This window comes from Acanthaster planci, linkage group LG12 (genome assembly GCF_054643075.1).
Source record: "Acanthaster planci isolate LZ-2023a linkage group LG12, COTS_SCS, whole genome shotgun sequence".
Taxonomy (NCBI): Eukaryota; Metazoa; Echinodermata; class Asteroidea; order Valvatida; family Acanthasteridae; genus Acanthaster; species Acanthaster planci.
In genome coordinates this window covers 6,468,233-6,481,089 of record NC_141788.1, presented here as the reverse complement: position 1 = coordinate 6,481,089, position 12,857 = coordinate 6,468,233, and the positions used below count along the sequence as shown (strand labels likewise).

Sequence of the window (12,857 nt, the reverse complement as noted above, 5' to 3'; positions counted from 1 at the left end):
AACCTGGCACCATTTAAGTCCTGCATGAGTTTGTATAACCAGCATACAGAATTAAAACTACAAAAATAGGCCCCTACTCATTTTCAATCATACATTGTAACACATTTTCAATTTGTCAACGAATTTTCCTCACCAAAATCAGCAGTCATTGTATGGTACCAGAAATCTTGTTGTTGTTGTTATAATTAGGACCTTAAAATGATATTCATTCATTCATTCGTCTTTTTAATTGAATCAGGGATTTTTCCACTTAACTTCAGCAACCAGCTATTTAGCATTTGTTCTGAATAAAATCTGTTGGAATGCACTAAATTGATTCAATCATGTCTGGACACGACAATGGAACAGCCGTCGGGCCTGAGATAAACCGGTCATGCAGAAGGTTTTAGTACTTGCGCCGTCGCATAGAGTTCACCTCATATGAGTAGGCATCAGCGCAAATGAACCTTAGGTAAGCTGCCTTTAGCACGCTAATGAGAACCTCTCAGTTTAGCATCACTCCAAGAACTTTAAAGTAAGATGAGAGTTCCTTGTGTCTTTATACGGTATCTAGTACTTAGTTCACGGTATTGGAGCGCCAATACCAAGATCTGATATCTTCATGCTTTCAGCTTCAAACCAAGTGGAGTAGGCCTCAATGAAGGGATGTTTAGAAAGTGGATTACATCTTTCCATCCTACTGAATAATGTAAAAAGCGTCTCGTCGGACAAATTGTGGAGAGTGGTGAGCTTCAATTTGATTATCAGACGGTCTTAGGTGTGTAAAACGAATTACAGCCTTCGGGTTGATCGAAATGGAGAGGCTGATGATGAAAGTTGCTTCCGTGATCTCCGCCTTTATCTTCCTGCAAGTTACAGGTAAAGCGATTATGTTTATTCCTTTTCATTTATAACACTTACGCTTTATCTACTTATTCTAATGTAAGGAACATTGTAAATGTATTTTTCATGTCTGTATTGTTGCTTTGCAAATAGCATTTTCTAGGTTTTAGAATATGGCGCTAAAGCTGTAAGATATTTTACAGCTTTCACGTCAAACTCAAAGCGTGTTTTCAGCACGACGTGTACCGTCAATCTAATGTGGCTTGGCCTTCGTTTTTTGCAAGTATTGGATGACAGAGACAAGTGCGCACTTCTGAGGACGAAAACACTTGAACAAGTAACCGATACTGCTTAACTGCCTGTGTAGTCTTGATGATACATCTGGTAAATGACTGCTGAAAATACCACTCGATCACAACGGCACAAGATTAAAATTTTAGTAGTAAAAGAGGAATGTAGTGAAGGCTATGGATCCAAGCAAACACAAGCTGAACTTCATTATATATTTTCAAATAGTAATTGCATGCAGTATATAGCTATGTTGTCGGAAAGAAATCTTGCGTTTAAGACCCTCCTAAGCGGTTCTGTTAAATTTTGGTCCATGCAATTCCAAATGCGAAATTGTTTCCTGAATCGCGTTGAAAATTATGAATTATTGTTATTTTGCCATCATGAAGACTTCGGTGATTTCATACAGCAAATGGGATGTTGCAGTTACAGTTCAATTACTAAGTGTAGATTATTTTTACCGGAGAATTCAAGGAAGTCACTTTGTAATATTTTCTAAACATAAAATGCTGAAAGATACAGGACGTGGGTGTAGCGCTCGGCCAATGATACATGTAATGAAAGGAACACAGTCAATAAAAATGGTGCGTCAGTACTTGTGACTATACGGTTTAACATATTGGTTGGAATTTGCTTCCTCGAGGCAGTACAATATTTTGAATTAAATTATATAAATTTTCATAATATCTACGTCATTAACGGGAATTAACCATAAATGGACAAAAGTCAATCAACTTTGTCAACGGATGGCAGTAATCATCTTTGTGCTGCATGGATGGACTTGGTATTCCATCATTTCTGCTTCTTATTCGTTCTGACAAGAGGAATGAGTATACGGTGTGACCCACCTTCGATGCTTGGGGCATAAAGTGAGCTTACTGCTGAGGGAAATCTGTGCTGCGAAAATTCAATTAGAAATATCAAGCCGTATACCCAGGAGCTTGCACGGAAACACTTGATGCATCTGGACATGTGTACGTAGATATTATCGAAACATAGAGATTTGGCTTTTCCCAGTTTTTCGCCAAATAACGTGTTACCTTTGAAAGTGCAGTCATCGTATACACTTAGAAATTATTGTTAATTGGTAAAAATGGTAGAATAAGTTTCATTCTGTTTTAATCCGAAGGTGGGATTTTCAAGCGTTTTATGTGAGATATAATAAAACTTTGTTGTTTTGTTCTCGTCTAACATTAAGAGTGTGATAGAGAACATACATGACGTCATGTTACCTTTTTTACGAGACAGTTTTGCTTAATTTTATCATTATCGTGACCTGGAATTTTCAAAATCAACAATCAATGCAGCGATGAGAGCACTGGATTTCTAGCAATGGTCTTTTCTCTCATTTGAGACAATACGCTTTCTCAAGGTGTATTTGTCATTTGTGATTTCGGCGTTTCCATTAACACAATCCGATTTCCCATTTTTGTTTAACAATTTATAACGTCAACTTTTCAAATTTGTTAGTGGACACCAACTTTGTCCCCGCGTCACTTGATGACAAAAGCTACCGGTCTTTCTACATCGATTTTTTTATATGAAAATATACGAATAATGTACTCCTTTAAAAGAGAAAGTGCACTTGATACGTCATCTTCATTATATTGGGCTCTTGATACTACCCACCCCTTTTGTGGAGCTCTAATGGTGCATGAAATTCCAGTCCATCAAGACGTCATGATACCTACTCCTACAACATGACGACTTAATTGGCGAGCTGTGATAAAGGTATGTAGCTATAACCACGAGGCATCACCTGCAATATTTTACCCCACCAAATCTAGACAACTCTCCGTGGCTACCTTCTCACAAAAATGACAGGAAAAACAAGCTTCAGTTTCTGCCCTCGTCAACATGTTTCGATTTTTTTCAGCAGTCTGTAGCTTTAAGACACAACTGGATTTTTCTCTCTTGTCATGCACTTGAATATATACACCGGTCCCTATGGCGCGTAGGGTGTAGGCTTTTAGAAGTTTGCCTCGAGATGTTTTAAGTTGTAAGAATTCAATCTGCAACGGTCCCAGCAAAAGTACAAAGTAATGCTTAGTTTAGCATCGATCTTGGAAGTGGCTGTTCCTTGTGTGAACTCAGTATAAGGCTGTGTCGCATCAGTTTGCATGAGGATAAAGAATTTCTTTTGCATAAACCATGCCCCATCTCCGCACCTCAGGTGCGATATGTGCTCGCAATTAAATACAGAACAGTTCGACTTTAACTCGGGGGAATATTGTCATACCTCGCTGCTGAGTAGTCTGCGTGGACTATCAGTCTTCATAAATATTAATTTGGAAAGAATTGCTCCGGGATTTCGTGATGGAAAAAGCATTTGTATTTTTAACTGATGCTTATTAATTTTTGTTGCTTCATGATGTGATCAGTGAGCACGTCCTTCAATAACGCCATACATATGTATCAATTTTTTAGCTTTGGTAATCGGTAATTTTCTGGTTTACGATTTGTAGTGCAAAAACTTAGGAGTATATGTGATTATTTCTGTGGTCAGTAAAGCAAGCCTGAAAAACCATTTCTGAGAAGACCTGACTTTTAAAAATTTTTGAAATATTTCTAGGGTTCCTTCAAATCATTCCACTGACCCTTTTCCCAATTAGTCTCAGCCCCATCAACAAATCGACAGGGATTCGGATCTTGTGTTTGTTATTTTTGATCGGACGTGAGAAATGTCATCGTTGAAATCGTGTATGAAGGATCAGAGTCTGTCCTTAGGCTAAACTGCGTTCAGTTGATAATCTGTTTATGCTATTCCAGTCAAGGATGTCCGAGTAGACGGAGTCCATATTTTAACACTCTTGAGAGAATAGGTGCTACTCATTAGTTAGATGCAAGTGACCGAAGAAACTGGCCGAAGTTGAAGTTGGACACGGACATAACAAAATGGTTTGTTTTTCAATAGGCATACTATTTTATAGTGGTAGTGCGCTTTCCTTGGTGTATTAGACCACGAGCCTTTCTTCCAAAAGCCTGCATCCTTAGACGATAAGGATGAAAACAAGAAACACTGCCTTAAGGGTATTTTAATCTTCCTTACAATTCCACTCGCTGTTATTTTAGTATTCCCTTCACGTGTGGTAGTGATGGAAGATTGTCCTGATGAAACTGCAGCTCTTGGCTTTTCACGAGTGACAAGTTTGATTGTAGACGCTGTATAAACGTAGCAACAATATGTTTTTGAATTCCAAATTGACTGCTGCGGGACATAGTCTATTTACAGGGTCACATCAGTGTCCTCTCTCGCATTCACGAGAAGCCTTAATTCAAGGTGGCTTGCGGTTGCCTTGGCCAACAATATAATTCATGTTTTTTTCATAGAAAGTGGGTTGGGAATTCTTATACTCTCGCAAATAAAGATGGCTACTTCGGAGTACAGACGTAATCATTAACTCAGTACATGTATTTCGTTCATTATTCCAACTTCTCTGAATTTTTCAGTGTGCGAAGGAGCTACAGGATCGGTTTACAGCAAGAAACTATTCAAAAAATTGTTTGAAGACGAGGGATATAATCACAATGTTCGGCCAGTTCTCAGCGTGAACACAGTTACTGAGGTCAGAATGCTTCTGTACGTAGCTCAGGTTCTGGACATGGTATGTAGGAAGTTCAGGAGTTTCTCTTTTTTTCAAAGGGAACATTGTAATCATAAAATAAACAAACTTGTGATTCAATTCCTTTCAAAAGGTGCAGAATTGAAAAGATTTTGAAGTATTACTATGTTAACTTTTATTTTCGTTGTATATAAACAGGATGAGAGACAGCAGACACTGACAACGAACATGTGGGTCACTTATGTAAGTTCTTACCTCCTCAAACTCTCTAAAGCTAAACACTTATTGTTTTTACTATACTGGTTTTATCAACTTTGATATTGGGTATTTTTGTTTAAAATTACTCATGATTTTTTTTCAAGGTGTGGAAAGATGAGTTTATACATTGGGACCCAGAAGAATGGGGAAATGTTACCAAACTCAAAGTTGATTCGGAGCTACTTTGGATGCCAGACATAACGCTGTACAACTGGTAAGCATGAATGCAAGTAGAGACTGGCTTAACATGAAAAACACTGACATCACGCTTAACAACTGGTAAGCATGAATGCAAGTAGAGACTGGCTTAACATGAAAAACACTGACATCACGCTTAACAACTGGTAACTTGAATCTTGGTAGGGACCGGCTTAACATGAAAAAAACTGACATCACACTGTACAAAGGCTGGTAAGCACGAATACACTGTGGACACTTGCGTAACATAAAAAACACTGACATCACGTCGTAGAACTGGTAAGCATGAATCCAGGTGGAGACCTGCTAAGCTTGAAAAAATGTTTTTAGTAAATTTATGTGCTAATAAGATTGAGCTGAAAACGAAGCTAAAGTAATAAGCACTGCACGGTATATAGTTCCTTGGTAACCATGGACGTCTCCCGGATATTGGTCAATTAGGTCAATTTGAATTATTTTCAAGCAAATTAGTGATTTTCATTCCGTTCCATCTCTACTTTCATTTCTTCTGCTTTTTTCTCTTTCCTTTTTAATTTTTTTATTTTTACTAGTCAATATTTCGGGGGGGGGGTCACTGCTTGTCCTATCCCACTGCAACGTTCATGATTGGTAATAGCTTTCGTTGAGCAGAAAGTTTCTGTTCTTTGCAAACTTAGCCACTCCATGGCAGGGGTGACGGGTTATACAAACTTTTGGACAGGATGCAATCCTCCAAGGTCCCTTCGTAGTCAAAGTACATCCGACATTCAAAAATCGAAATCTTTTGGTTTGATCGAAAGCAATGCACGTATATCGTTCATCACGCTGCACCGTCTGATGAGACTTTTAATTAAACCTGCCCATAAATCTATCTGATGATCCCGTGATGACAGATTTGGTCCGAGTAAAGTTGTTGTGATCGAGAACAGAGGATTTCAAGTTTGATTACTTAAAGGTAGATGTGCAATATGTTGTCGTGGATACTGGACGGAGAAAGGAAAACATCACAATGTATGGAACTTTTTCCTGTGATGTCACGATCATGGTGGACCTTTGATGTGTTGTGATGGTATTGAGTGAATAGTGTTGGGATGGTAGTCTACCTATTGAAGATAAACTAAACGCTTGCACGTGGTTGAAGCTGCCCGTATAGGAATATATGCGATCGCCCAAGGCGGTCCACACGTGGTGGTATTGTTTACATTTAGCGCAATCCAGTCACGTGGGTGAAAAAGGTCTATACATGTATTTGAAGTTCCAACATGAATACTGCTGCTGGTTGTGACCTAGCTTCTTCTGAAGTAAAATATCAGTGATCACTTCCATATACCGCTCACTGACTGCTTCGTTGCTACTTTTATAGCAAAGTTACTGAACTGTCATAAAACACTGAGAAGTCTTGCCTTGATTAAATCTTCTTTACAGCGCTGCAGATAACTACATTCCCTACCTAACCAAGAAGATTTGCATCATTTACAATGACGGTAACATCAATTGGGCCTCTCCAGTCATAATGAAGTCGCACTGTAATATCGATGTCACACATTTCCCCTTCGATAAACAAAGTTGTGAGCTCAAGTTTGGCCCTTGGCAGTATGATGGTACAGAGGTCAACTTAACTGGCACAGGTATAGCTCTCAATTTCCATGTACACATAACCAAAAACCAAAAAGATACTACGACTCTGGTTCTCAAGACAAGGAATACGTAAACCAGTCGGTGGATTTGGTGAATCTAATGGCGTAGGATGACATACGCATTTTGAAACATTTAAAAAAAATATACTGTACAAAACCAATTAATTTTGCCGCTGGTTTATCAATGATAAAGAGTTCCTCGGCATTATATTCAAAAGTATTAATTTTGTAAATCTATAGTCGACTAATGAAAGGGAATCTCGGGGTTATAAGCGCACTGTAGGCATTTTTTGGGACTCAAACCTAACACATTCAATTAATACTCACAAGGTTTGAAATCGACGAATCGTAACACCAGGCTATAATGGTCAACAATTGATGTTTGTTTCCGCCTCTGAAAGGTGATACCTCAGTCTTCATCAGCGATGGAGAATGGGACATGAAGGGGTTAGACGTGAGACAAGACGTCAACTTTTACCCTGATGCACCCGGTATTCCATACACTGACGTGGTGTATACCATGCATTTCAAGCGTCGGTCGCTATACTACGTCTTCAATCTGGTTATGCCATGCGTTCTCGTTGCTGGAATTACTATCCTGGGATTTGTCCTGCCAGCTGACTCAGGGGAGAAGGTAAGCCAATTCACTAAAAGCTAAAAAATCATCCTCCTGAATTCCTCTTTTGCCTCAATTGAGACATGTTCTACAAACTAAAGCACAAAAAAGCAATAAGCGATGCTGCATTTGCAATGAAACTGAGTGGAATATAAGAATTTAAGTGCCTAATTTGGGCTTTAGTTTTGCAAAGATTCCATCCTCTTCCTCAGTGAACCCGTTTTAATCATCTTCAGTTTGTATCCTTTTCCATCCATTTTCTCAGGTCAGCCTGGGTATCACTGTGCTGCTGTCTTTGACCGTGTTTCTCCTTCTGATAGCTGAGTCTATGCCTCCTTCAAGTCACGTGCCGGTTATTGGTAAGTCCGTCGTCAACCTCATGCATTAAAGTTCAAACCTGCACCGGTTGATTATTAATTATGTACGTTATCAAGCAACAGTATGTAATTATTTAGATGTTCATCCTGCAACTCAATTAAGGGTTCCAATTTATTCAAAACATACTGAAGTCTAAACAATTCGTTGTGGCAGTTCAAGAAGGTGCCCTTGTCGATACAAACTTATAAGCCCACAGTTTGGCTTTATATGACCAGCGAAAACGTCTAAACTGCCAATATAAGATTGTAAAATTTGGAATCGAATCAGTAATTACAAGACTAACGAATGATTGGTATCATATTTGTTTCTCTTATTCGGGTCGTGTGTGGTGAACTTGCTTCGTTCACTTATTTTCGTATCCGTTGATCAACTGTGACAATGCTAGTGTGTGGGTGTCCTACAGTAAGATTGTACGTGCGCACTGAGCACGTTTATGGACTATATTTAGGTGGTGAAAAAGTGCCAAGAATATCTAGGAATTTATTTACAAGTGACCAAAGGCGAGAGATGTTATTGCAAAGGTTAATGAATTGGACTTGCCTGTTACGTCAAATGCAGATTTGTAATTGAAGTTTTGCCCTTTTTCACTTAATCGTACTCCTGAGGGTGGATCAAATATACAGCGCGTTGATAGTCAGCGACATAAATCATTAGTCAGATCTATCAACTGCTGTGGAGATGGCGATGCAATTAAGCATCAAACTGTTACTTCGTCTTGTATATGTATCAATTCGACAGAAATATTTTCCGCTCCAAACTTCTTGAGACAATGTAATTCACTCTTCTGAAAAAAAAATGGTCTGAATTTTCTTGCTTTAGCTCTCCAACAAAACTGGTGTCTGACAGTTGAATGATTTTAAATCAATGAAGAATCCTCGAATGAGTTGGCCTCGAGAAAACAAGATTTACGCTCGTTTGGTCAATTTGCCTTGAAGTTTCTAGGAGCGCATGCGTGCGCACGCGCTGTAATGGGGCCCGGGTAGAGGCTAAACTCCACTTTATGATCTGAGGTTATCTGCGCTTCAGTTGTTCTTAATTTCACACCAGTGATTAACCAAGGACATCTGAATGTAGCACAACTTATGTAAAAGTGTTAAGGGAAAAGACAATCAATGAAGTGCTGTTTTAGCCGTTTTGTTCGTTTTGCCCCTTTTTTAATTTGGGAGTGAACTCCAAGAAGTTGTCTCCCAGTTCACTCAGAGGAAAATCCACGGAAACAAAAGAGAGTGACATCTCATCAGCTCACCCAATGGAACGACTGCGATTCGAAGGACGGAGCAACCAAGGTGGAAAGCGGAATAGATCAAATTTAGGTTGCGATCTACCCAACTGATCATTACAGTACAATCAACGTGTATACACAAGCACTCTGTAGGCGTAAGCCGACTTGTACACGAGTCACGTGAATAACTACAAATAATACCCAAACTTGCTCAAAGGTATTCTGTGAAGACCATTTAAAGTGCATCTGGCTTTAAAATATTGTTGAGTATGTGCAACAAGGCCGATTTAATTTATCCTAGCTTGACAACGGATTCCGACCCTGTTCGCGCCGCATAACATCGACCGTGGAATGAATAAAGATGGCCGCCCAGAGCTAAAGGTGTTTCCGCTCAGTCCAAGCAGACGAGGTTTCCTGATCGTTGCTCGCGCTCTTTCTCAAATCATTTCTAGTGCTTCGTCATTAAGATGACATGACTAATTTCGGAATTAAGTCCCTGAAGCGACCGCGTCGGATTATTAATATGTTTTTGATCATGTTGATTCGAAAATGATTGTACGCGCCACAAAGTTGACCCCGTGGAAGTAAATGCCATGGGGTTGATTATAGCTTCAAGCCAGGTAGTCGTATAGATGCTTTCAGCGAACATCATCATAATTATTACGGACTACTTTGGTTCCATAAATGAAAAATGTAATGTAGTTTACGTCATTCTACTCCATGATAGAACATAATTGTGAGTTGCTGATATTGAATATTCACTGTGAATAGAAGCCTAAACTGAAGAAAAAGAAAAAACAGGAATAAAGGAAACGAAATACTCAATGATAAAACCATTGTCTATATGGTGAAACAATTTATACAAAAGCTAACAAACAACAAATCAATAATCAAGTTGTTTCGAGTTACTTAAGATTGTGCGTGCTTTAAGTAAAGTTTGTGGAACTAGAGGTGGTAATTGTCAAACGCCTTAAATTGAGGTTTAAACGAAACACCTGCTTGGGTTTATGGCGGCCGTTTAAGGAAAGGCTTATAAAAGATGGAATTTGTCTGCGAGCAGACATCGTCTGATGAGCGGAGACATGCCTGCACGCACCGTATGGTGGCGCTATTCATGTAACGTGGTGTTGCCGACTTGGTGGGTATTTCGGGTTGTTTTATAACCAGCAGACCCCGGCCACGTCCCGTTAGATGTCATAGAGGTATGTCAGGAAGGATGCGTCTGAAATTGCTGCGACCAGAGATAACACGTGCGCTTACGGTTTATTCACTCAGATGGCTGCGACACTTTTCATAGTGGTATGTGTTAGTCCATGTCTCATTTTAATCAATTCGGACACGGTCTAACTTAGGTTTCGTTTGATCAGTTTTGTTCGTTCTTTTCTCTCTTGCTTTGCATGTTCTAGGTCAGTACTATGCGGCAACTATGCTCCTAGTGTCCATCTCTATTATGTTGACAGTCATTGTCTTGAATCTTCATCATCGTGGACCAACTTGCCGACCCGTTCCAAGGTGGATGAGGCGGATCTTCCTCAATAAGCTAGCTCCCATATTGCGGCTGCATCCGAGACCAAGCCAGAGGAACAAAGCAGTGAGCAAAGATCATAAGATTTTCATGCGTATGCAGGAGAGCGAGACATCAATAATGGACTTGACGACCCCACTGCATCAGAATCACCAGACGCCGGGAGATGAGTCGCCAATACGGGCCATGCACAACACCACTCGAAACTTGCACAGAGACGGTCCCGAGAGGGCGTGCTGCCGTCAGCAGATAGACATTCTGCGACGGATGATGGATCACATGCGCGTGGTACGAGAGCACTATGATAGCTTGGATCATTCTGATTTCATCCGAGGAGAATGGAAGCAGGTGGCACAGGTTGTCGACCGTTTGTTCATGATCTTCTATATACTCGGAACTATATCCACTTTACTCATTATCTTTATTCAACTCAGCTGAAGCGTCACCGATCGTGTTCGGCCAAGTCTAATCCTCATCGGCAAATAAGCTCTTCGAATTTTACAGTTAAAGAGGGCTTTAATTTTCACTCGTACTCTGCCAATAAGGTGCTGGAGCCAGGCGTTTTTTCAACACACAAAGTAAATAGGCATTTGCCCGACCTTTGTCAAGGGTTTTCTCGCGAAGTCAGATGAAATTTTCTTAATTGCGACGTGTACCAGCGTGTGGGGCGCTTGTGTTATGAGAAGCCAGTCTCGTAACTTGCGTTCATATTTTGACTTTTTGCGATAAAATTCATGAAGCTGGTGGGCATACGCGCGCCCTTCAAATTACAATTTCTTTTCAAAATGCCTGGCTGGTATATTGCTCCTCAAGTGACGTCATGCAGTTAAAGTCGGTGAATGTTTGGGCAAGTTCCAGTGACGACTATATAGTTAACTCCGCCCCAACGATGGATGGTTTGAACCAAAGATCGTATAGCGCCGAAGGCGCAAGATGGATAACTCTGCCCGAAAGATGTAATTACCATGGACACCTTTGAGCAAGCGATACGCCTGCGCAGTTTAGGGTCATGCTTGGCCGGGTGCGGGCTCACCAGGTGCACGTGCCTGCCGCGGCGCCTGCGCCTGTGCATTAATGTGCATTGCGCAGGCGTATCGCTTGCTCAAATGGCGCCTATGCGATTACAACGTTTTACGTATATTTAGGGTGAAATTCGTCATCTTGCGCCGCTTTGCGGGGTTATTTGATCTTTGGTTTGAACTAGGTATCTAGTCGACCATTTTAGGACCAAGCCCAAGGGGTATGGTCACGCCGCTGGTTATCAGTAGCATTTATCATAATAACTGTGCGAGATTTCAAATGATGACCATGTACGCTGCGAGAATCGCAGCCAAGGGTGAAATGTAAGTAACAATGAGCTTTTTTAAAATTTGACCGACTAGGGTCGTTCGAGTGTAACAGAATTATGCTTGCGCATATTAAAAAGCATTTGACTACTGGTTGAACTATAACTTGCCGCAAGTTCATTTGCGCAAGCTCACTTCCGCTCTGCCAACAAACTTTGACGCTTCTGTACGGTGATTTCGATTATATTGCATGTATTGTTGGTTTTCGTAAAGGCTCTGTCATGGTCATACTTATAACTTGAAAGTACATGGATGTCACAATAAAACAATAAACTGAAGAAGACAAAGAAATGTTAGAACACTTATACATGCGTTGGGCCATGATATACACTATAATGTGTTTTATCACATAATGTAAGGATTCACACTTTGTGATAAGCAATGTTAGTAGATAGGGTTGACTAGTGCTGATGATACAATCACATGTGTAATGTCATTATTTGAAGTGATATGTTGACACCTTGTGTAGGCAGAATTAATGGTAATTCTTTTTGTTTGGTAGTTTTCAGACGGTGAGGGGAAGAAGGAAATTCCAAGTAATTGTTTGTTTTAGTTTGTAGAAGTTGAAAACAGTTGCTTTGAAATGGTCACCAACTGAATTTTGATAACAGAATTAAATATTTTAAAATTAAAAGTAAATTAACATGTATCAGTTTCCCTCGGTATTTTAAAACAATTTTAGTTTTCTTGCCTGTTGAGCAACAAATCGGATGATATGAGTCTAATAAAGATCGTATACGGATCGTATCAGAGTCCATTTCTCTGTTTCTTTGCTCTGATTTGATGCAGTAGTTATGGCTAGTTTACAATCAAGTCCTTTTGTTCCTTCAAGTTAAGACTGGTATTCTTACGACTGATCTGAGAGATGACCCCCAGAATGCTTCTTTACTGGAATATCTGGACTGGAAGTCAGTTTTCAACTGCCAAAATGTCATTGAATCGCAAATGATCTAGATAGCATCGGCGATGGAACGATTTTCGGGGGGGGGGCACCAGCCACTGGAGCCCAACCAGTTGTAAGACCT

The 12,857-nt window shown here is 40.0% G+C and overlaps 1 protein-coding gene across 1 annotated transcript; it reads left to right on the top strand.

The window, feature by feature from the left end:
- Positions 1 to 410: 410 nt before the first annotated feature.
- Positions 411 to 12,579, top strand: LOC110977681 (neuronal acetylcholine receptor subunit alpha-10-like). The gene is made up of 8 exons (XM_022231984.2): positions 411 to 858; positions 4,561 to 4,715; positions 4,872 to 4,916; positions 5,036 to 5,145; positions 6,534 to 6,736; positions 7,147 to 7,379; positions 7,627 to 7,720; positions 10,368 to 12,579. The coding sequence occupies exons 1-8, from the start codon at positions 795 to 797 to the stop codon at positions 10,922 to 10,924; spliced, it is 1,461 nt and encodes a 486-aa protein (XP_022087676.1). The 5' UTR covers positions 411 to 794; the 3' UTR covers positions 10,925 to 12,579.
- The last annotated feature ends 278 nt before the right edge of the window (positions 12,580 to 12,857 follow it).

Bases quoted from the DNA above. Each gene is read 5' to 3' on its own strand.
- LOC110977681 (XM_022231984.2), top strand. From the start codon at position 795: ATGGAGAGGCTGATGATGAAAGTTGCTTCCGTGATCTCCGCCTTTATC. The intron at 4,716-4,871 runs GTATGTAGGAAG...GTATATAAACAG, and splicing joins TAGCTCAGGTTCTGGACATG to GATGAGAGACAGCAGACACT. The intron at 4,917-5,035 runs GTAAGTTCTTAC...TTTTTTTTCAAG, and splicing joins CGAACATGTGGGTCACTTAT to GTGTGGAAAGATGAGTTTAT.